This window comes from Pelophylax lessonae (genome assembly GCF_965119305.1).
Source record: "Pelophylax lessonae genome assembly, chromosome: 6".
Lineage (NCBI taxonomy): Eukaryota > Metazoa > Chordata > Amphibia > Anura > Ranidae > Pelophylax > Pelophylax lessonae.
The window spans coordinates 260841869-260864613 of record NC_138773.1 but is presented as its reverse complement, the minus strand read 5'-3'; the positions used below and the strand labels follow the sequence as shown (position 1 = coordinate 260864613).

At 44.2% G+C, this 22745-nt stretch overlaps 1 protein-coding gene across 1 annotated transcript in view; it reads left to right on the top strand.

Moving 5' to 3' along the window:
• COL28A1 (collagen type XXVIII alpha 1 chain) overlaps positions 1 to 22745 on the top strand; it is a gene marked incomplete at both ends in the record, with an annotated part of 119163 nt that overhangs the window by 37879 nt on the left and 58539 nt on the right. The window contains 3 exons of the mRNA XM_082259978.1: positions 2366 to 2434; positions 11500 to 11568; positions 11925 to 11993. Of these exons, the coding sequence (XP_082116104.1) occupies positions 2366 to 2434; positions 11500 to 11568; positions 11925 to 11993 (207 nt within the window). The remainder of the gene's footprint in view (positions 1 to 2365; positions 2435 to 11499; positions 11569 to 11924; positions 11994 to 22745) is intronic.

Genomic DNA, 22745 nt, shown 5'->3' with positions numbered 1-22745 from the left:
GTAATTAAAGGATTTGATCCAACATGGTCATCGTGATATCCTGCCAGCCCTTCAACATTATAATCTGTGTGCCCAGAGGTGGCCATGGTCTGTTAAAACCCTAAAAATGTCCCTGATATGTATGTATTCTAATGTGTGTATACCCTTCAATTAATTATCCTAATTTAATTTCCTTTATGAGATTCAATACCCACTAATAACCAACAGGTGGCACTTACCTGGCAAGTGATCCACTCCAGTGCGGTGCTGAAATTTTTACCCGGTCTTCCTTCCAGGTTATGAACCTTTGGCCGCTTGGCTAGATGCGCCTTGATAACCAACAGGTGGCACTTACCTGGCAAGTGATCCACTCCAGTGCGGTGCTGCCATTTTTACCCAGTCTTCCTTCCAGATTATGAACCTTTGGCCACTTGGTTAGATGGGCCCTGATTATGTCACTCCTGCGCATTAGCTCGGGATTCAAGTCATCACGGCAAAAAGTGGTGTTGTCAATGTACACTACGCTGCATGTGCATGGCTTAGTGTACATAAATGCTAACAGAGAGAGAGAGGAGTTTATGACAGAGAGACTAATAGGGTCCAAGATCATTTTAATCGCTGATAAAAAAAAGTCTTATGAAAATATTGCATACATTTTGAGGGCAACACTCCCCCTTCATTAGGGCTCAAAACAGGATAAAACTTGGATGGAAGCAGAGAAAACAGTGACTTCAGTACTGAACCAGCATTGAATTCTCCACATGGACTGAGTCTACCTAAGTTTTATTGTGTGTGTTGTGTTGAACCCTGATAAAGTGGGAGTCGTTTTGCCCCTGAAATACCTTGGCTGTTTTTGTATTCTATTTTTATCAACAATTAGAATTATATTGGACACTTTTATCCAGTTTTGGTTTGCTCATTTCTGTATTTCTATAGTTTGAGCTTCTTGTGTGCTCCTTGAGGGAAGCTTTGCTGTATGTGAGTTGCCTCGCCAGAGCTATTGAGCATTGAGCTTTTTTGATGTTTTTCTTTATCTGACTACACTTCCAAGTCTAAAAGTTCCCAGCGCCTCTTTGATTACTTTGTTCATGATCCATAGAGGTTCTTGCTGCAGGCCCTGGGGGTTGTCCTAGCAGTGCTCAAGCTGAGTTACTGTGAGCGATACAGCATTACTCTGCCCTGCCTCTTCAGTTAGTGAACCCCAGGGCATCCCTAGGCCCACCATTAGAAATCATGGGGCCCCATAAGTTCTTCCTGAGAGGGCCTCCCTCCAACTTCTGCTCCCTCCCCATAAAAATCTTGCTGCTCGAGAGGCCCTGGTCATCCCTGCTGCTGAGGGGAACAGTGGGGCCCCGCCCCTTCAAGTGGCACCCAAGGCATCTGCCATTTGTGCCATATGTGTCATACCCTGCATATGCCACTGAATTCATGAAAGGAAAGGCAGCACAGTTACTCAAATACAAGGGTGGCTATTGATATTATTACAGATATCCATTGTTGACTGGTTCTGATTAAACGTTATGAATACCCAGAATGTATATTTCTTTGCTTCTTAACCTGCTGGACCTATTACACTTGTGGCTTCACTCCCATACTGGATTTGCCATTATGGATGAAACAGCAAGGGAGCTTGTTGTATTGTACAGCGCAAAATACATTTACATTGCTGTCAATAAAACTATTGGAACAGATAAATACAAGCAATAAAAATAAATTGATTTTAATTATTTTTCAAGTAGTATTTCTCTGTACTTTCAAAACTATTCAGTCTTGGGCAAATTCCTTTTTTATGAATCATCCTAATGTTTATTCAACCAGTAAAGTATAGACCTATGGTACATTGTTATAAATTTTTGGAAAGCACACTTTCTCTTAATACCTGCAATCAGGCCTGCTTTTAAGCTATAACACTTCTGAAAGACTCACCATTTACCGAAACCCAGATCATGTTGGGGCAAGTTTACAGTGGTTTATCTTCAGTCTGACACAATTAAAATAAATCCGTCTGCTGTTCTTTTAACCTTAAAATTGGGAAGAAAAATACTTACTATGAATTTTAGCTAAGTGTCTCATGAATTGATACTGATAAAAAATGATGTTTTGTGATAAAATCACATGAAATCTAGAATTATGTCTTTAGTTAAGAAGGCAAATGGGTCTGTTCTCTGTTGTACTAGATTTAATTCTGCCCCTATTCTCATCAAGACAGAATACAATGTTCGCTTTCAGCCATATTAAATGCAATCTTTGAAGTTATAGAACTACATTATTTGCAAGCAAGTTACAACTAGACAAACTACAAAGGAAGCTGTGTTTGTGTTATGTGTCAGCTCAGTGGATTGTATTCATAACATTTTGATATGTTGTAATGATTTCATTCTAACAGGGCCCTCAAGGACTTCAGGGGCTTCCCGGAGAGAGAGGATCTATAGGAGAGGGTCTGCCAGGATCAAAGGTAAGTCCTTATTAGATCCAAATTCAGATTCCAAATTTTAGAAAGAAATTTACCAAGTGTCTTGAGATGGAATTATCTTCAGATACCCAAATATTGTCAGACTGGCCTGTCCAGGTCTTTGTGGGCATCTTCGTTCACAACAGATTGGCCATCCACAGATATGATAAGTTTTGATAGATATGGGCTTTTGGGGAAAAAGTGAAAGGCTTGTGATGCAGCCTCTTGGGAAACCTGCTAACACAGTGCACAAGTGCATTCACACAGGATTTGAAATCCTCAAGTTGCATGATAACAATCTTGCATGGTGGTAGGGGGACCACTTAATATTACTTTTGAATGGACTTTAAAGAAGACTTCTCTGATTATTTATTTATATTTTTTCTCTCTGATTATTTTACTAGAAGTACATAATGCAAGGCTGCACTCTAATGATGTCAACCCCTCAATTTATTCTCTCCATCCTTGTCCACTCACCTCTGACATGTTTCACCCATATTAAGCTATTCTTACTATTTCACTAGAAGTACAAAACTCAAGGCCGCACTTTGATGACATCAACCATTCAGTTTAAAATAAAACACAGTCCCTGCATTTGTCTGTGCTCCTTTGATGCATTTCATCGATTAAGCCCAACCCGGGTGAAACGCATTAGGGGGGCATAGTTAAGGATGGGGACTGAGCAGAAGCCAGTGCTTTAGCATAAACTTAACAGTTGACATCACCAGAGCCCAGTCTAGGTGAATCGCATCAGTAGAGTTTGGCTAAGGGCGGGAACTGTGCCAAAGCCAGTGGTTTTATATAAACTGAATAGGTGATGTCATCAAAGTGCAGCCTTGAGTTTTTCACTTCAGTATTTGTTTGGAGAGGGACGTGCTCTTTTCTGGGACCTGAACCTAATGTGGAAGCTGAGCTGAGAGGTTGTGCACAGGAGACTTGGAGTGGTGCTGCCTGGCTTGTCTTATTTCACTAGAAGGTCCGGAACATGCTTCTGTAATTGAATTGCTAGTGAATAGTTTATTGTGATCAATGAACAAGATGAGCTAATTACATTTTTATATGCACTAAGAGTAGGGGCAAGGCTGCAACCTAGGGGCATGTGTATGCATGTTAAAACAGCCAGTGAGGTAGCAGAGGTGCAGGTAGGTGAATGTAGTCCCCAAGGAAACAGGAATGTAGAAATTTTGACAGAATAGGAAGAAGGCACTCACAAATAAGATTAAAGTGTACTGTGTACTCCAGTGATACAAATTAGTCTGTGTGGGTAAACCAAACACAAAACACATAGAAGTTAACAAGCCTGATTAGCACACTCTATGCAGTCCTTTGGAAGCAAAATCAAAAATGTAGCTGCCCCATAAGGGTGTCTGTAGCCAAAACCAAAATGAAAGTAAAGCCTGGTACAAAGTATGAAATGTTTTCTCATTAAAGAAAAAACTGTCAGCTCTGGTCAGAGCCGCTGTACTAATGATCTAGCCCCCCGCCAGAACACTCAGATCAGCGCTCTCAGCCACTGGCTGAGATCGCTGATTGGAAGCCGGTGGGCTGCTGGTTTTCCAGCATGCTCGTCCGACAGAAATAGGCCAAACAGCGGGCTTCTGTGGGACCAGCTGGCATACACACGGGCTGAATATCAGTCGGTTTTTATTGAATCGGATGATGTTGGCAAACATTTGGCCTGTGTGTACAAGGCTTAGGGCTCTGCACATTAGCCAAAAAAAAATAAAATTTGTGCACAAATACATTAGTCCATATTAGGATACGTGCATGGTGAATACAAATAAGAAGATGTCAACACATACAGTATCTCACAAAAGTGAGTACACCCCTCAAATTATTGTAAATATTTTATTATATCTTTTCATGTGACAACACTGAAGAAATGACACTTTGCTACAATGTAAAGTAGTGAGTGTACAGCTTGTATAAGAGTGTACATTTGCTGTCCCCTCAAAAAAACTCAACACACAACCATTAACGTCTAAACCGCTGGAAACAAAAGTGAGTACACTCCTAAGTCCAAATTGGCCCCAATTAGCCATTTTCCCTCTTTCCCTGTTACAAGGTCTCAGGTGTGAATAGGGAGCAGGTGTGTTCTTACTCTCTCATACTGGTCACTGGAAGTTCAACGTGGCATCTCGCACCTAGCAAAGAACTCTCTGAGGATCTGAAAAAAAGAGTTGTTGCTAGACATATAGATAGCCTAGGCTATAAGAAGATTGCCAAGACCCTGAAACTGAGCTGCAGCACGGTGACCAAGACCATACAGCGGTTTAACAAGACAGGTTCCACTCAGAACAGGCCTCACCATGGTTGACCAAAGAAGTGCATGTGCTCAGCATCATATCCAGAGGTAATCATTGTGAAATAGACATATGAGTGCTGCCAGCATTGCTGCAGAGGTTGAAGGGGTGGGGTTCAGCATGTCAGTGCTCGGACCATATACCGCACACTGCATCAAATTGGTCCACATGGCTGTCATCCCAGAAGGAAGCCTCTTCTGAAGATGATGCACAAGAAAGCCCCCAAACAGTTTACTGAAGACAAGCAGACTAAGGATATGGATTACTAGAACCATGTCCTATGATCTGATGAGACCAAGATAAACTTATTTGGTTCAGATGGTGTCAAGCGTGTGTGGCGGCAACTAGGTGAGGAGTACAAAGACAAGTGTGTCTTGCCTACAGTCAAGCATGGTGGTAGGAGTGTCATGGTCTGGGGCTGCATGAGTGCTGCCGACACTGGGGAGCTACAGTTCATTGAGGGAACCATGAATGCCAACATGTACTGTGACATGTTGAAGCAGAGCATGATCCCCTCCCTTCGGAGACTGGGCCGCAGGGCAGTATTCCAACATAACGACCCCAAAACACACCTCCAAGACGACCAATGCCTTGCTAAAGAAGCTAAGGGTAAAGGTGATGGACTGGCCAAGCATGTCTCCAGACCTAAACCCTATTGAGCGTCTGTGGGGCATCCTCAAATGGAAGGTGGAGGAGTGCAAGGTCTCTAACATCACCAGCTCCATAATGTTGTCATGGAGGAGTGAAAGAGGGTTCCAGTGGCAACCTGTGAGGCTCTGGTGAACTCCATGCCCAAGAGGGTTAAGGCAGTGCTGGAAAAAAAATGGTGGCCACACAAAATATTGACACTTTGGACCCTACTTTTAAATTTTTACTTAGGGGTACTCACTCTTGTTGCCAGTGGTTTAGACATTAATGGCTGTGTGTTGAGTTATTTTGAGGGGACAGCACATTTACACTGTAAGGCCCATGTACACAGGGCGTTTTTTCAGCTGCTTTTAGGAGCGTCAGATGATTTTTTTTTGCAGCTTAAAAACGCCCCTCCGTGTTATTCTATGGCCTCATGCACACACAGGCTTTTAGGAGCTCCAAGTGGCATAGGTGGTTTGAAGCAGCAAAAAAAAAAACCCAGGGCCTGTGCATTCTGGAGCAGCAGTGTTAGGCTGTAAAAACGTCTGACGCTGCTAAAGGCTGATTAACATTGCTTAACGTTGCTTTTACAGCGTTTTTTTTTTATGTGAAAATCAATGGTTCCCTATCAGAATGATCCGACTTGTGGTGCGACTTGCACTCTGAGGATCTTGAGGGGGAACTCCACGCCAAAATGGGAAAAAAACGGTGTGGGGATCCCCCCAAAATCCATACCAGACCCTTATCTGAGCATGCAGCCTGGCAGGTCAGGAAAGGTAAGGGGACGAACGAGCAGCCCCACCCCCCCGGACCATACCAGGCCACACGCCCTCAACATGGGGGGTGCGTGTTTTGGGGCAGGGGGAGCTCTGCACCCCCCACCCCAATACTCCTTGTCCCCATGTTGATGAGGACAAGGGCCTCTTCCCAACAACCCTGGCCAGTGGTTGTGAGGGTCTGCGGGCAGGGGGCTTATCGTAATCTGGAAGCCCCCTGTCACAAGGGGGCCCCCCAGATCCCGGACCCCCTCCCTATGTGAATGGGTATGGGGTACATTGTACCCCTACCTATTCACCCCATAAAAGGCAGTGTATGTAAATAATGACAGGAAACGTTTTGAGAAGTCCTTTATTAAATATCTTCCTCTGGTCTTCTCCGCTCTGGTCTTCTCCGCTCTGGTCTTCTCCGCTCTGGTCTTCCCCACTCTGGTCCTCCCTCCCTCTGGTCTTCCCTCCCTCTGGTCTTCCCTCCCTCTGGTCTTCCCCCTCTAATCTCCCCCCCTCTGGTCTTCTTCCTCTGTTCTACTTCCTCTGTTCTTCTTCCTCTGTTCTTTTTCCTCTGGTCTTCTCCCCTCTGGTCTTCTTCTTCATCCAGTCCTCCTCCGATGATTTCTCCGGTGATTATGCTGGCTCCGGTCTATGCAGTTTATTATATAGCTATTAGGGGCGTGACCTCCCATTGACATCACCCGAAGACCCCGCCCTCTTATGGCACAGAGGACGACATAAGGGGTGGGGTATCCGGGTGATGTCACCAAGAGACCACGCCCCCAATGGATATATAACAAGCTGCATAGACCGGAGTCGGCATAATCACCAGAGACATCGTTGGAGGAGGACCGGAGAAAGAAGAAGACCAGAGGAAGAAGAAGACCAGAGGGGAGAAGACCAGAGGAAAAAGAACAGAGGAAGAAGACTAGAGGGGAGAAGACCGAAGGAAGGTTTTTAATAAAGGACTTCTCAAAATGTATCCTGTCATTATTTACATACACTGCCTTTTATGGGGTGAATGTGTAGGGGTACAATGTACCCCATACCTATTCACATAGGGAGGGGGTCCGGGATCTGGGGGGCCCCCTTGTTAGAGGGGGTGTCCAGATTCCGATAAGGCACCTGCCCTCAGACCCCCACAACCACCGGCCAGGGTTGTCGGGAAGAGGCCCTTGTCCTCATCAACATGGGGACAAGGTGCTTTGGGGTGGGGGGTGAAGAGCTCCCCCTGCCCCAAAGCACCCACCCCCCCATGTTGAGGGCATGTGGCCTGGTATGGTCCAGGGGGGGCTGCTCACTTGTCCCCTCCTCTTTCCTGACCTACCAGGCTGCATGCTCAGATAAGAGTCTGGTATGGATTTTGGGGGACCCCACTCCGTATTTTCGGCATGGGGCTCCCCTCAAAATCCATACCAGACCCGAATGGCCTGGTTTGGAACTTGGGGGGACCCCCACGCTGTTTTTTTCCCATTCTGGCGTGGAGTTCCACCTCAAGATCCTCAGAGTTCAAGTCGCACCACAAGTCGCATCATCCTGATCCAACTTGTGATGCGACTTTCATTCAAATCAATGGGCTGAAAGCCGTATCAAAGACGGCTCCTAGGCAACCATTGATTTTGAATGGAGGCATTAAAAACGCTGCTAAAAGCCAACGTGGCCAAACGTGCAATAACGCCAATGGAGGAAGCTACTAAAAGCATGTTTTTAAACCTGCCTTTTCCTGGCGTTAGAAGTGGCTCTGCAGCTCGTTTTTTATGACGCCCTGTGTGCATGGGGCCTTATACAAGCTGTACACTCACTACCTTACATTGTAGCAAAGTGTCATTTCTTCAGTGTTGTCACATTAAAAGATATAATAAAATATTTACAAAAATGTGAGGGGTGTACTCACTTTTGTGAGATACTGTATGTGAAGAGTGCAAACTCACCAGTTGTTATTTACCCCTTTTTATAGGAAGGTCTAAACACACTTTTCAGGTCTATACCCTCATGATAATTTCCATTGGCATTGGTACCCCCTTGAAGGTAGAAAAATATATCACCAAGAGCTAATATAGTTTAGCATTTATTTTAAATTCAATGTGTTCCATAAAAGCCAAATAAAATGCATTCACATTTCAATGTGCCATACATAGGGCACCAATATAAACAGCCTGGGAATGCATACCATAGAACACCACCGCTCTGCTCTCATCGGATTTGGTGTGCGTTTCAGACCATGGAAGCCATGGACCGGAAGTGACATCAATAGGAAGCCAGAAGTTTTCCTCTAACTGTCCTATGAGGTCCTATGACCTGACCCTCTGTGTGGAAAGTGCTGATTGGCCCTGTGCTGATCACATGCACCCTCTCAAAAAAAAAAAAAACTCTCTAGCAATACACACTAAACAGAGCATGTGCAGAGTGCCTCCTAGGGCTCTGTGTTATCAGCAGATGGATTGGGGACAGTAAAAGAAGGGGATGATCAGAGAAAACAGGATGAAACAGCCTTTTTACACAATGCAGAAGATTAGCCCCTTAGGTTCCACAGTGCCATGCGGATAAGATTGAGTTTAAAATATGGTAGCACACTCCAGAGAGACAAAGGTTCTTCAAACGTATCGTTTAGAGCATTTGGAAAATAAACATAATGATTTTTAAATATAATTTTAATAAAAGAAAATAAAAAATGGCACAAAAAATATTTAGAAGAAAAGATACTACAAAATAGACAAAATAGACAAGAGCACCAGCAAAATAAACTGAATTGAAAATGAAAAAAACTACCTAAAGTGATACTAAACACACACTGTTTAATTTACATTGTCCCTTCCCTTCTGTATACGGAGGATAGCATTATAATTATTTTAATTAAAAACAATTTAAGTACTTTTTTTCTAATCTATATGCAATTGTCACGTGACCCAGATCTTTCCCAGCCTGTCTGCGGGGAAAGATAAGCAGAAGGAGCTCCTAGTCCCCTGCTGCTGGTTACATGTTAAAAAAAAAAAACGTTTGGGATATAGAGTAAAAAAAAAATATTTAGTATCAGTAAACTGTTTTAAATTGCCATGCAAATATATATGTTTATTTATTTTTTGGCAATAAAATAAGAGGGAGGTGAAGCCTCCATTAATCTACATTTAATATCCCACCCCCATTGTGTTTAGCTGCTTAGTGGGCATGGAGGAGGAGGAAGGGAGTGGGCTGTCATTTACCACTGTGTATACGCCCACATGTGTGACTCTATAGTCACATGTGCTGTTTAGATGTGATAGGAAGGAAATGCTCAGCATAGAAACTCACTGAAAACTGAGCACGTGCAAAGTTGCCACCACAGCTGCGAAATTCCTTGCTGAATGGGGACATGGACAGAAGGTGGAGAGCAGCAGGACCACCAGGTTTTTTTTTGGAGAATACAGAAAACAAATCTTTTAGTGACTGAGTGAGTATGAACAGCATGTAATACCCCATTTATTGATAGTTTTTATGTGAGTTTAGTGACACTTTAAGATGCAACTAAAGTTTAAACTTTTTTAGTTTTGGATGAAGTGGAGATGGATTAGAACACTTGTCAGTTTTTATTGCTGTCTGTGACCCCATTAAGGAGATTCACACTCTCTGTTTGTCCTTTTTACCATTATCTTTTAAAATAAAAGAAAATCCCACATTTTGTGCTGTCCCCAGAAAGGTAATAGAGGCAAATTCTTCCAATGGAAATACTAGTTATGGTGACCTGGGGGGGGGGGGGGGGTCACGGGATTCCTTTAATTTGGAGGGTTTTTCTCTCACTTCCTGTTTTGGCTATGGGACAGGAAGTGAAGGGAAATCTCCACAATGGGACACAGATGGCAAAAAATTATCTTACAGGGGTTATAATCCTCTGTTACTCTATCCAAAATGAAAAAAAAAAGTTCTACTTTAAGAAGGTTTGCATAGTCTTTGGTCCAGTCCGCTTTATAATCTGATTGTATTAGGGTAATCGGCTATCATGACTGACCCTTAGATATCTGGCATGGTTTTGACAAGACAATTGAGAACTGCCAGGTGAGGGGGAGGGTGGGCTGAACTGTTTGAGTAAACTTCATTTACTGTACATTCAATGTTGTTTTTCTAACTATAACAGTATTTCCATTAGATTGTGTTTTATAGTCTAACAGCCAACATATTACCGAATTGAAATAAATGACTATTTCAAAACAGATCAAACATGTACATTGGATGTAGACATATTTTAGGACATTTGGACAAATGTGGAGGTCTGGGTTGTATGAAAAGGGCAGCATCAGGTCAAGTAGAACCATCCAGGAATGGGTATTCCTCCTAAATGGCCTTACAATGACCAGTTGCAATCAGAATTGAGCCTGTTGAGAGGTCTGCTTATGACATGGCAATTTTTCAACAGCTATTAGCAGGCTTGCTCAAAAGTTATCCTGCTAATGAGTTTAATAACCTGGGCCTGTGTCCTGTCAGAGATCCTGTAACAACAATGTTGTAAAGCAATTTGCATGCATGCTTGTAAAAAAAACATAGGGTGGCACTGAGTTCAGTAGGACTCCCTGACCTGATTACTCCTTACTTACAGAATGTGTACACCATTCATATAGTTGCTTGAACCTTCTCCAGATGTCATTTATCTAACTACACCAGAAGAAAAATATCTTACTATTATTCTACAATTCCCCATAAGAGCAACAAAAAGGTTTTCCACGTATTTCGGTCCTGATGGAATCCTTTGACATTAGTTGCTGCCATTATTATTATTATACAGGATTTATATAGCGCCAACAGTTTGCACAGGGCTTTACAATATACAGGAAGACAGTAGAGTTACAACACAATACAATACAAGAGGATTAAAAAGCCCTGCTAATAACAACTTAAAAGTTAATAGGGTGGAGCAAATGGTAGAAAAGGTAATAACAGGGGGGGATGGGCTGATGGAAGAATTAAAACTTCAGTTGTTAGGTAGAGGAGGGATAAGCTTCCCTGCAAAGATATACATTTTCAGGGATCACCGAAATGTGGACAGAGTAGGAAATGGCTGGAATGATTGAGGTAGAGAGTTCCAGAGGATGAAATAAGCTCTGGAGAAGTCCTGGAGACGAGCAAGGGAGGAGGAGACAAGAGAGCTAGAGAGCAGGGAGGAGCAGAGAGGACAGTTTGGGTGATAATATGAGACAATTGTTGCTATGCCATTTTTACTATGATGTAAATTTAGCTGGGGACAAAACCCTTGCTTTGAAGGAAGCTGAAAATCCCAGTATATGTATGCAATAGATTCTAAGGGATCATCAAGTGGATCAATCAAGGAACTTCAGTTTTGGCACTGATCTTGTATATTGTACTATTCTATGTTAAACATGACACACTATTTTTCTTGTAGGGTGACCGTGGGTTTGAAGGACCAAGAGGACCTCGTGGGATGACAGGGCCTGGTATTAAGGGTGATAAGGTCAGTGTTATATATGGAATAAACTAGACATTTACTATCACTCTGTACCTCCAGGCTAATGGACCCTACAGTTTTCAGCTGATTATATTTCAGGTGACCTACTAATAAACCCCCTAATATTTGGTCCATGCTATTAGCTCTTAACAAAAGCTGGTAACACATTTATAAGAACTGAATTATGGTGAGGTGTTCTCCAGAGAATGCAAAATAAAGAGGACCTCCATTAACATTTTGCTTTTTTTTTTTTTTTTACAGTAACCGAATTTTAACTAGTTACCTTCACACAATCTTTTACATTTTTACAGTATAAAGAATCACATTTTGATCAATCTGTAAATTATTTATTTTCCTTCTAGGGAGATTTTGGACCTCCTGGTTTTCCAGGCCCAGTTGGTTTACCTGGAGTTGGAATACAAGGAGAAAAGGTAATATATATTTTTTTTAACTTACAAATAAAGGAAAATCATAATTTGGTTAGTTTCTCTTCTGCTAGTCTTATGATTCAGACACCTCTGCTGAAAAGGACAGCCATGGTCTAGACCTATACTACTGCAGCAGCAAAATTTTGTCAAGAACACATCCGGAGCCCGCCACTTGTACATTGAGGGAGCAGCGGCACACTAATAAGGACAATATAAATGTTTGGAGACTGGCACTTTGCCCATCCTCAGATGAATTAAAGCATCAAAGTTCAACAAGAGGGTGATGGGAATTTTAAAGGGCATAAAAAGCACCAAAAATTCAAATGTAAAATTACATACAAAACTTATTTTTAGGGTTGAGCGAACACGGACTGTATTATTCGTGTTCGTATCGAATAATTGGATTTTTGTTACCCGAACACGGACCCGAAAACTTTACTGTATATTCGGGTAAAAATCCGTGTTCGGTCATTTTATTTCCGGGTTTTGTATGCATTGGCGCGCTTTTCATGGCGGGCTTTCAACAGCCAATCAACAAGCGTTTAACTGGTGTGCCTTAAGCCATCCCAGCCATGCCTACAAATGTATTAGTAGCTGTGATTGGCCATCTGAAGCATGTGACCAAGTCTTTATAAGTTCGAGCCAGCGCCGCTGCGTCATTCTGCTGTGTTAGTTCAGGGACAGAGCACACATCATACGTGCTTGCTGCTGATTAGGGACAGACAGGCAAAAACCATTTGTGTCCGGATAGAATTGAGGGACAGGTCGAAGTGTGTTAGGCAGGGCGAGATATAGGCATTTTAGGGCGAGGCTGCTGATTTTTAGGGTCAGTGTTCTACAACCGATATTGCTGTGTGGGGGGGGGGGGTTTGCAGTGACCGATCTTATCAATCCAGTTAGGGAGAGGCTGGAGATAGGCAGGTGTCAGTGGTCCACATCGATTTTGCTGTGTGTGGGGTGCAGTGAACACAATCTTTCTTGCCCACTGAGGAGGAGGGAGAAAAGTATTTTTCTATCAGTCACTGTGTGCAGCGTTTTCCCTTCAGTGCTGTGCTGTGTTGACTGTGATCATACACTGCTGTGTTCAGTGTTCACATGTGCTATTATTGAGAGATTTCAAAAGTTATACACTTTTTTCTATTCCACTATTCAATATACACCCTTGGGTTAAAAAAATAAATTGTGGCATAGTCTGTACTAATCTAGTTAAAAATTTAAAAAGGGGATTTTTTTTTTCCCTCCATAGCCTGCAGCAGAGCTGGTCCACATCGATTTTGCTGTGTGTGGGGTGCAGTGAAAACAATATTTTTTGCCCACTTTTGTCTGTACTAATCTATTTAAAAATTACACTTAAAAGGGGAATTTTTTTTTTTTTTCCTCCATAGCCTGCAGCAGAGCTGAATGATATAAGACACTGCTGTTCACATGTGCTATTGATAAATCACACCAATTTTATATCATATTTTCTATTACGCTATTCAATAAAAACCTTTGGGTATAAACAATTAAATTGCGGGATAGTCTGTGTTGGTACGTGTGAGATACACCTTTCCAATTTTTGGGGTGCATCTCATACTTCTGAAGATTTGAGGGTGCTGCCTGTTCCGTACTCCTCCTACTCCTCATCCTGCCTTTAGGGGGTACAAAAAATAGTAATTGGGGCCTAGTGTGGTTGTGTACGTGTGAGATACATACACTTTTTTTGATAATATTTTCTTTTCCGCTATTCAATAAAAACCTTTGGGTATAAACAATTAAATTGCGGGATAGTCTGTGTTGGTACGTGTGAGATACACCTTTCCAATTTTTGGGGTTCATCTCATACTTCTGAAGATTTGAGGGTGCTGCCTGTTCCGTACTCCTTTTACTCCTCATCCTGCCTTTAGGGGTACAAAAAATAGTAATTGGGGCCTAGTGTGGTTGTGTACGTGTGAGATACATACACTTTTTGATAATATTTTCTATTCCGCTATTCAATAAAAACCTTTGGGTATAAACAATTAAATAGCGGGATAGTCTGTGTTGGTACGTGTGAGATACACCTTTCCAATTTTTGGGGTGCATCTCATACTTCTGAAGATTTGAGGGTGCTGCCTGTTCCGTACTCCTCCTACTCCTCATCCGGCCTTTAGGGGTACAAAAAATAGTAATTGGGGCCTAGTGTGGTTGTGTACGTGTGTAACGCTCTGGGTTTTAGCTCAAGGATACTGGATTTGCAGCTGCAGAATTCCACTCAGTAGTCTTGTAGAGATCTTGTTAAATCACCTGATCCAACTCTCTTGACTCATCATAGTGGTTCAGCCTGATTCAGTATGCACATATACAAACACTCAGATAATGATGTTGCAGGAGTGATAGTAATTATGCAAGTAGCAGTGAGATGTTACACTGAAGGTATAGGCTCTGAGGAGTGATAGTAGATGATGATAAGCACTCAGATAGTGATGTTACAGGAATGATAGGAGATGATGATAGATAGCAATCACAAGAGCTAGCAATCTAGTATAATCAACAGGTGATAGATAATAGCAAGCAAGATATACAGGTGTTGCTAAGCTTAGTTCGGTAATGCAGGTTGTAACAAATAATAGGCACAAGAGCTAGCGATCTAGGTTTAGAAATGCAGATGGTAGATACTGGAGAGCATGTATCCTAGAGCTAGCAATAGTTCTTATAATGCAGGTATAGATAGCAAGCGTTGTTGATAAGAGTAAGAGGGGGTCCCCTGTGGGGTACTTATCAATAGCCAGTAGTGAGGGAGTGTAGGACACGGTAGCGAGGCTCCGGTCAATCCAGGTATAGGGTATGTAGCTGGAAGATTCAGCAGCATCAGGTTAGGCAGGTATCAGGAGAGGTTGCACGAACAATGTGTGAGTGCAGACCGTCAGTTGAAATAGCCGCTCAGTGCGGCGCCTGATGATGACGTCAGCACTGTTAAAGGAATACACACCTTATATGCGTTCCACCTACCTGAGTGGTGGAACGCAACCCGGAAGTGAGATGATAGAAAGGCACTGAGAGTGCCAGGATCTTACAACGTGTGAGATACATACACTTTTTTTGATAATATTTTCTATTCCGCTATTCAATAAAAACCTTTGGGTATAAACAATTAAATTGCGGGATAGTCTGTGTTGGTACGTGTGAGATACACCTTTCCAATTTCTGGGGTTCATCTCATACTTCTGAAGATTTGAGGGTGCTGCCTGTTCCGTACTCCTCCTACTCCTCATCCTGCCTTTAGGGGTACAAAATATAGTAATTGGGGCCTAGTGTGGTTGTGTACGTGTGAGATACATACACTTTTTTTGATAATATTTTCTATTCCGATATTCAATAAAAACCTTTGGGTATAAAAATTAAATTGCGGGATAGTCTGTGTTGGTACGTGTGAGATACACCTTTCCAATTTTTGGGGTGCATCTCATACTTCTGAAGATTTGAGGGTGCTGCCAGTTCCGTACTCCTCCTACTCCTCATCCGTCCTTTAGGGGTACAAAAAATAGTAATTGGGGCCTAGTGTGGTTGTGTACGTGTGAGATACATACACTTTTTTTGATAATATTTTCTATTCCGCTATTCAATTAAAAACTTTGGGTATAAACAATTAAATTGCGGGATAGTCTGTGTTGGTACGTGTGAGATACACCTTTCCAATTTTTGGGGTGCATCTCATACTTCTGAAGATTTGAGGGTGCTGCCTGTTCCGTACTCCTCCTACTCCTCATCCGGCCTTTAGGGGTGCATAAAATAGTAATTGGGGCCTAGTGTGGTTGTGTACGTGTGAGATACATACACTTTTTTTGATAATATTTTCTATTCCGCTATTCAATAAAAACCTTTGGGTATAAACAATTAAATAGCGGGATAGTCTGTGTTGGTACGTGTGAGATACACCTTTCCAATTTTTGGGGTTCATCTCATACTTCTGAAGATTTGAGGGTGCTGCCTGTTCCGTACTCCTCCTACTTCTCATCCTGCCTTTGGGGGTACAAAAAATAGTAATTGGGGACTAGTCTGGTTCTGTACGTGTGAGATACATACACGTTTTTTGATAATATTTTCTATTCCGCTATTTAATCTACACCTTTGGGTAAAAACAATTAAATTGCGGGATAGTCTGTGTCGGTACGTGTGAGATACATACACCTTTTGATATCATATTTTCTATTCCGCTATTTAATCAAAACCTTTGGGTATAAACAATTATATTGCGGGATAGTCTGTGTCGGTACGTGTGAGATACACCTTTCCAATTTTTGGGGCGCATCTCATACTGCCGAGGATTTGAGGGTGCTTCAGTCTGCCTCCTGCCTGTACCGAACTCCTCCTACTCCTCATCCTGCCTTTAGGGTACAAAAAATTGTAATCGGGGCCTAGATTGTGTTTGTATGTGTGAGATACACCGTTTTGTAAAATTTGTCCTATTCCGCTATTCAATATACACCCTGTTTGAGTGTAAAAAATTAAATTGCGGGATAGTCTGTATCGGTACATGTGAGATACACCTTTTTAAATTTGTTTGGCGCATCTCCTTCTACCGCCGAGTATTGCAGGGTGCTTCAGTTTGCCTCCTGTTCCCAACTCCTCCTATTCCTCTTCCTCATCCTGCCTTTAGGGTACAAAAAATTGTAATCGGGGCCTAGTTTGTGTTTGTACGTGTGAGATACGCCGTTTTGTAAAATTTGTCCTATTCCGCTATTCAATATACACCCTGTTTGAGTGTAAAAAATTAAATTGCGGGATAGTCTGTATCGGTACATGTGAGATACACCTTTTTAAATTTGTTTGACGCATCTCCTTCTACCGCCGAGGATTGCAGGGCGCTTCAGTTTTCCTCCTGTTCCCAACTCCTCCTACTCCTCTTCCTCATCCTGCCTTTAGGGTACAAAAAATTGTAATCGGGGCCTAGTCTGTGTTTGTACGTGTGAGATACACCGTATTATAACATTTTTCCTATTCCGCTATTCAATATACACCCTTTTGGAGTGTAAGAAAATTAAATTACAGCATAGTCTGTATCGGTACGTGTGAGATACACCTTTTAAATTTGTTTGGCGCATCTCCTTCCACCGCCAAGGATTGCAGGGCGCTTCAGTTTGCCTCCTGTTCCCAACTCCTCCTACTCCTCTTCCTCATCCTCCCTTTAGGGTACAAAAAATTTTAATCGGGGCCTAGTCTGTGTTTGTACGTGTGAGATACACCGTTTTTTATCCTTTTTCCTATTCCGCTATTCAATATACACCCTTTTGGAGTAAAAAACATTAAATTGCGGCATAGTTTGCATATTTGACTGTGAGATACACCCGTGCGATACTGTTGTTGTTTTGTTCCGCTATTCAATAAACACCTTTCTAGGGCAAGATCATAAATTACAGAAATATGAGGAGACCGTCAAATAGGGGCCGTGGCCTGGGTCGTGGTGCTGCTGGTAGAGCTCCTGTTGCAAGGAGAGGACGTGGTCGATCTGTGCCAGCTACACGCACAAGTGAAACACCTTCCTCAAGTGTGAGTAGGCGACAGAACCTGCAGCAGTATTTGGTAGGGCATAATGCACCTCTAGACTTGATGAGGCCTGAAGAAGTACAGGCGATAGTAGATTGGGTTGCCGACAGTGCCTCCAGTTCCTTCACATTGTCTCCCACCCAGTCTACTGCAGAAAGGTCAGAGTTGGCACCTGCAGCCAATGTCCAACCGTCTTTCACCTCACCCCCTTGCAAATCAGGCAAGCAGTCTGAGCCCCAAGCCATACAGCAGTCTCTTCTTCTTTTGATGACTCTGTCAGCAGGGTTTCCCAGGGCCATCCACCTAGCCCTGCCCCAGAAGTGGAAGAGATTGAGTGCAGCGATGCCCAACCACTTATTTCTCAAGATGAGTACATGCAAGGACCATCGCAGCACGTCTCCGATGATGACGAAACGCAGGTGCCAACTGCTGCGGTGTTCAGAATTGTGGAGACCGACAAGGAGGGCAGGGGTGAAGACTGGGTGGAAGATGATGTGGAGGACGATGAGGTCCTCGACCCCACATGGAATGAAGGTCATGCAGATGACCTGAGTAGTTTGGAGGAAGAGGCAGTGGTCGCACAGAGCAACCAGCACAGCAGAAGAGGGAGCAGGGTGCAGAAGCGGAGCGGCCGTGCCCTAGACACTACGCCTGCTACTGCCCAACGCAGCAAGGGAACGAGCGCACCAAAGCCAGCTCAAAGGAGTTCTCTAGCGTGGAAGTTCTTTAGAAAATGTGCTGATGACAGGACACGAGTGGTTTGCACCCTGTGCAATCAGAGCCTGAAGCGAGGCATAAACCTTCTCAACCTGAGCACAACCTGCATGATCAGGCATCTAAGTGCAAAGCACGAGCTGCAGTGGAGTAGACACCTTCAAAACCAAGAAACGTCTCTGGCTCATCCTGCTTCCTCTTCTGCTGCAGTCTCGGCCGCTCCAGCCACATCTGTAGTGATACCGGCACCTGCCACCCTGCAAACAGACAATCTGTCAGCAACACCACCACCTGGGTCACCAACCATCTCCACAATGTCCCGTGGAAGCGTTCAGCTTTCCATCTCCCAAACACTTGAGAGGAAGAGGAAGTACCCCCCTACCCACCCGCGATCCCTGGCCCTGAATGCCAGCATTTCAAAATTCTTGGCCTTTGAAATGCTGTCATTCTGTCTGGTGGAGACGCACAGTTTTAAAAACCTTATGTCAGTGGCTGTCCCACAGTACGTCGTGCCCAGCCGCCACTACTTTTCCAGGCAAGCCATCCCTTCCCTGCACAACCAAGTGGGGGAAAAAATCAGGTGTGCACTGCGCAACGCCATCTGTGCCAAGGTCCACCTAACTACCGATACGTGGACCAGTAAGCACGGTCAGGGGCGTTATATCTCCCTAACGGCACACTGGGTAAATGCAGTGGCGGATGGGCCTGAGGCGGATAGCAATTTGGCGCATGTCCTTCCACCACCGAGGATTGCAGGGCGCTTCAGTTTGCCTCCTGTTCCTAACTCCTCCTACTCCGCTTCCTCATCCTCTACCGCCTCCTCATCCGGACAGCGTAACACCTTCACCACCAACTTCAGCACGGCCAGGGGTAAACGACAGCAGGCAGTTTTAAAACTTGCCTGTTTGGGGGAAAAATCACACACCGCGCAGGAGTTGTGGAGGAGCATGGAACAGAAGACAAATGAGTGGTTGCTGCCAGCGAGCCTCAAGCCCGGCCTGGTGGTGTGCGATAACGGGCGAAATCTCATAGCAGCTCTGGGCCTAGCCGGTTTGACGCACATCCCTTGCCTGGCGCATGTGCTGAATTTGGTGGTGCAGAGGTTCCTTAAAAACTACCCCGATATGTCAGAGCTGCTGCAGAAAGTGCGGGCCGTCTGTACGCACTTTCGGCGTTCTCACCCTGCTGCTGCTCGCCTGTCAGCGCTGCAGCGTAACTTCTGCCTTCCCGCTCACAGCCTCATATGTGACATGCCCACAAGGTGGAACTCCACCTTGCACATGCTGGAAAGACTGTGCGAGCAGCAGCAGGCCATAGTGGAGTTTCAGCTGCAGCAGTCACGCGTGAGTCGCTCTGCGGAACAGCACCACTTCACCTCCAATAACTGGGCCTCCATGCGAGACCTGTGTGCCTTGTTGCGCTGTTTTGAGTACTCCACCAACATGGCCAGTGCCGATGACGCCGTTGTCAGCTTAACTATCCAAATTCTATGCCTCCTTGCGATGATGGAAGAGGATGTGGCACAGGATGAGGAGGAGGAGGAGGATGAAGAGGTAACATTTCCAAGGCTTTCAGGGCAGTCATTCATAAGGGGCTCCGAGGGTGGGTTCCTGCACACACAAACGCCAGGGACACAATTGTCCAGCAGGGGCACAGTTCTGGAGGATGAGGAAGATGAGGAGGAGGAGCTGGAGGAGGAGATGGAACCATGTTCAAAGCAGGGTGGCACCCAGGCCAGCTCATGGACATCACTGGTGCGTGGCTGGGGGGATACAGAGGACACAGACGATACACCTCCCACAGAGGACAGCCTTTCGTTGCCTCTGGGCAGCCTGGCACACATGAGCGATTACATGCTGCAGTGTCTCCACAACGACCGCCGAGTTGCCCACATTCTAACTTGTGCTGATTACTGGGTGGCCACGCTGCTGGATCCCCGTTACAAGGACAACGTACCGTCCTTAATTCACTCACTGGAGCGCGATCGCAAGATGCGCGAGTACAAGCGCACGCTGGTAGACGCGATGCTGCTGGCATTCCCACCTGACAGTGGGGCCACAGTGGAAGCACAAGGCAGAGGAGGAGGAGGAGGAGGAAGAGGTCGCCAACGCAACCAGGGCACCACCAGCACCTCAGAAGGCAGGGTTAGTATGGCCGAAATGTGGAAAAGCTTTGTCAGCACGCCACAACAAACAGCAGCACCAGCAGCTCATATGGAACGTCTTAGCAGGAGGCAGCATTTCACCAACATGGTGGAGCAGTATGTGTGCACACGCCTAGATGTACTGAATGACGGGTCTGCCCCCTTCAACTTCTGGGTCTCCAAGTTGGGCACATGGCCTGAGCTTGCCCTTTACGCCTTGGAGGTGCTGGCGTGCCCTGCAGCCAGTGTATTATCTGAACGGGTATTTAGCACGGCTGGGGGCGTTATCACAGACAAGCGTAGCCGCCTTTTCCAGAGACAATGTGGACAAGCTCACGTTCATTAAAATGAACCAGGCATGGATCCCACTGGACTTTTCCGTACCTTGTGCAGAATAGCGATGGATACCGACCTTACCCAGCCATTGTTCTATTTTTGGTCTTTCTCACTCTTTTGGGGTGTACCCTCATTTAAAATTTCTGAAAAAAAGCAGTGTTGGCTACCTCGTCCTCCTCAGGGCCAGATTAACATAGGGGCTATTGGAGCTGCAGCTCCAGGCCCCTACCTTAATATAGGCCCAGGGTTGGCCATATTCACTGTTACCGCTCTTCTGTCACTTGTAAACACAGAAGTCTGGCTTCTATGCTCGCTTCCCCAGGCAGCTCCCTCAGAACCTCCCCACACAGCACGAAGGCCGGACAAGGAGGGACAGTTGCCGATGCATGGATGTGTTTATGGGCTTCAGAGACAGCATCCCATGTTGAATTAGGCATGCATGGCTGCACCCTTCCTCCTCTGGGTGCATGCCAAGGCACGGCCCTTAAGGCCCTTCAAAATCCTCAGCACCAAGCCCATGATCCTCTTAATCCGGCCCTGGTCCTCCTCCACCGCCGCTTCCACCTACACCGCCCATAGGTGTGCGCAGCCTATTGCATTAGGGTGTGCACCCCAAAGTTTAAATACACATGCATGTGTTTGCCTACATGTACATGGCCCCGATACATTACTCTCCCTGCTGGCAAAGAGAAATAGAGCAGAGCAGGTCCAAGGGAGATCTTTCCCATCTCCTCACTGGCAAACAGAGCGATAATGCTATGTGCCCTAGGTGATTAGGGTGTGCCCAGGTACACCCGGCACACCCTGTGCGCACGCCTATGACACCGCCATATCCACCACCACCTCAACCTCCCTCCTACTCCATATGGGCCTCGTCCTTCAGAGATGAAGAACATTGTTTTATTTTTCTGTTTTTTTTTTTGTTGTTTTAAGTTATTTCCCTATCCACATTTGTTTGCAGAGCACTTGCCATGCTCTTAACTACGTTTTGCTGCCATTTGCAGCACTCTAGCCCTTTCCATTGGTGTTTTAGAGCCATTTTAGTGCCTGAAAGTTCGGGTCCCCATTGACTTCAATGGGGTTCGGTGTCCGGGAAAAGTTCGGCAAAAGTCCGGGACACGGACCCGGACTTTTTTTTTAAGTTCGGCCGAACCTGCCGAACACGGACATCCAGGTGTCCGCTCAACTCTATTTATTTTTCCAGCTAAAAATCCACAATAACGGCCAAAAGCTTTGAGATATAATCACACATGTTATGCATATAAATGGTAGATATCATACATAGTATATTAAATTATTTCCTGTCTCCTTAATAAAGGAAGAATTACATGATAAATGTATGACAAACATAAATAAAAAAATAAATCTCTGCCCAAATCTGATGCATTTCGAGACTTATTCTTCTTCAGGGGCAATCAGATGGACCAGATTATTATAAGCAAAGAAAAGATAAGATAGACCAACCATAAACATGCTACATTGGTACAGAGTCTAAACAGACTACTTACACCGTATTGTATAAAACCTGTAAATTACATTTGAAGGGCACATGGCCTGTAGATGCATATTACAACCAAGGATAGTCAGTGCATTTCACCATAAACCTTCAAGGAAGGCAGTAGGGGAAACCCAGCGCCAGAAATATACACAGAATCCCTTAGGATGCTGGGAAAAAAAAAAATGTTTGCTTTCCAAAAAAAGGAAGAAAAAAAATATTAAAAAATATATATTTTTTAAAAATTTATTTTCTTTAAGATTTTTTTCTTCCTTTTTTGGAAACTAATTGCATTTAAATATACATTTAATATTTTAGAATAAATAAAATTAAAGTTAAAAAAAACTATAAAAACTGAACTGATGGACAGGCCTTGGGTAAATAACTTCTAGCTTCAGGAATTTTGATTTTTGCCAGTAATGTCTGCTCCAATACAGCTTTAAAGATCTATGGTCAAAGCAGGGCTTACAAGTTCTGGCTCCAGAATTTTTTGCATAATCTTTGATAGCATATGGCATACACCAAACATTTGTTATAACTCTATTACATACCTAAAATAAGA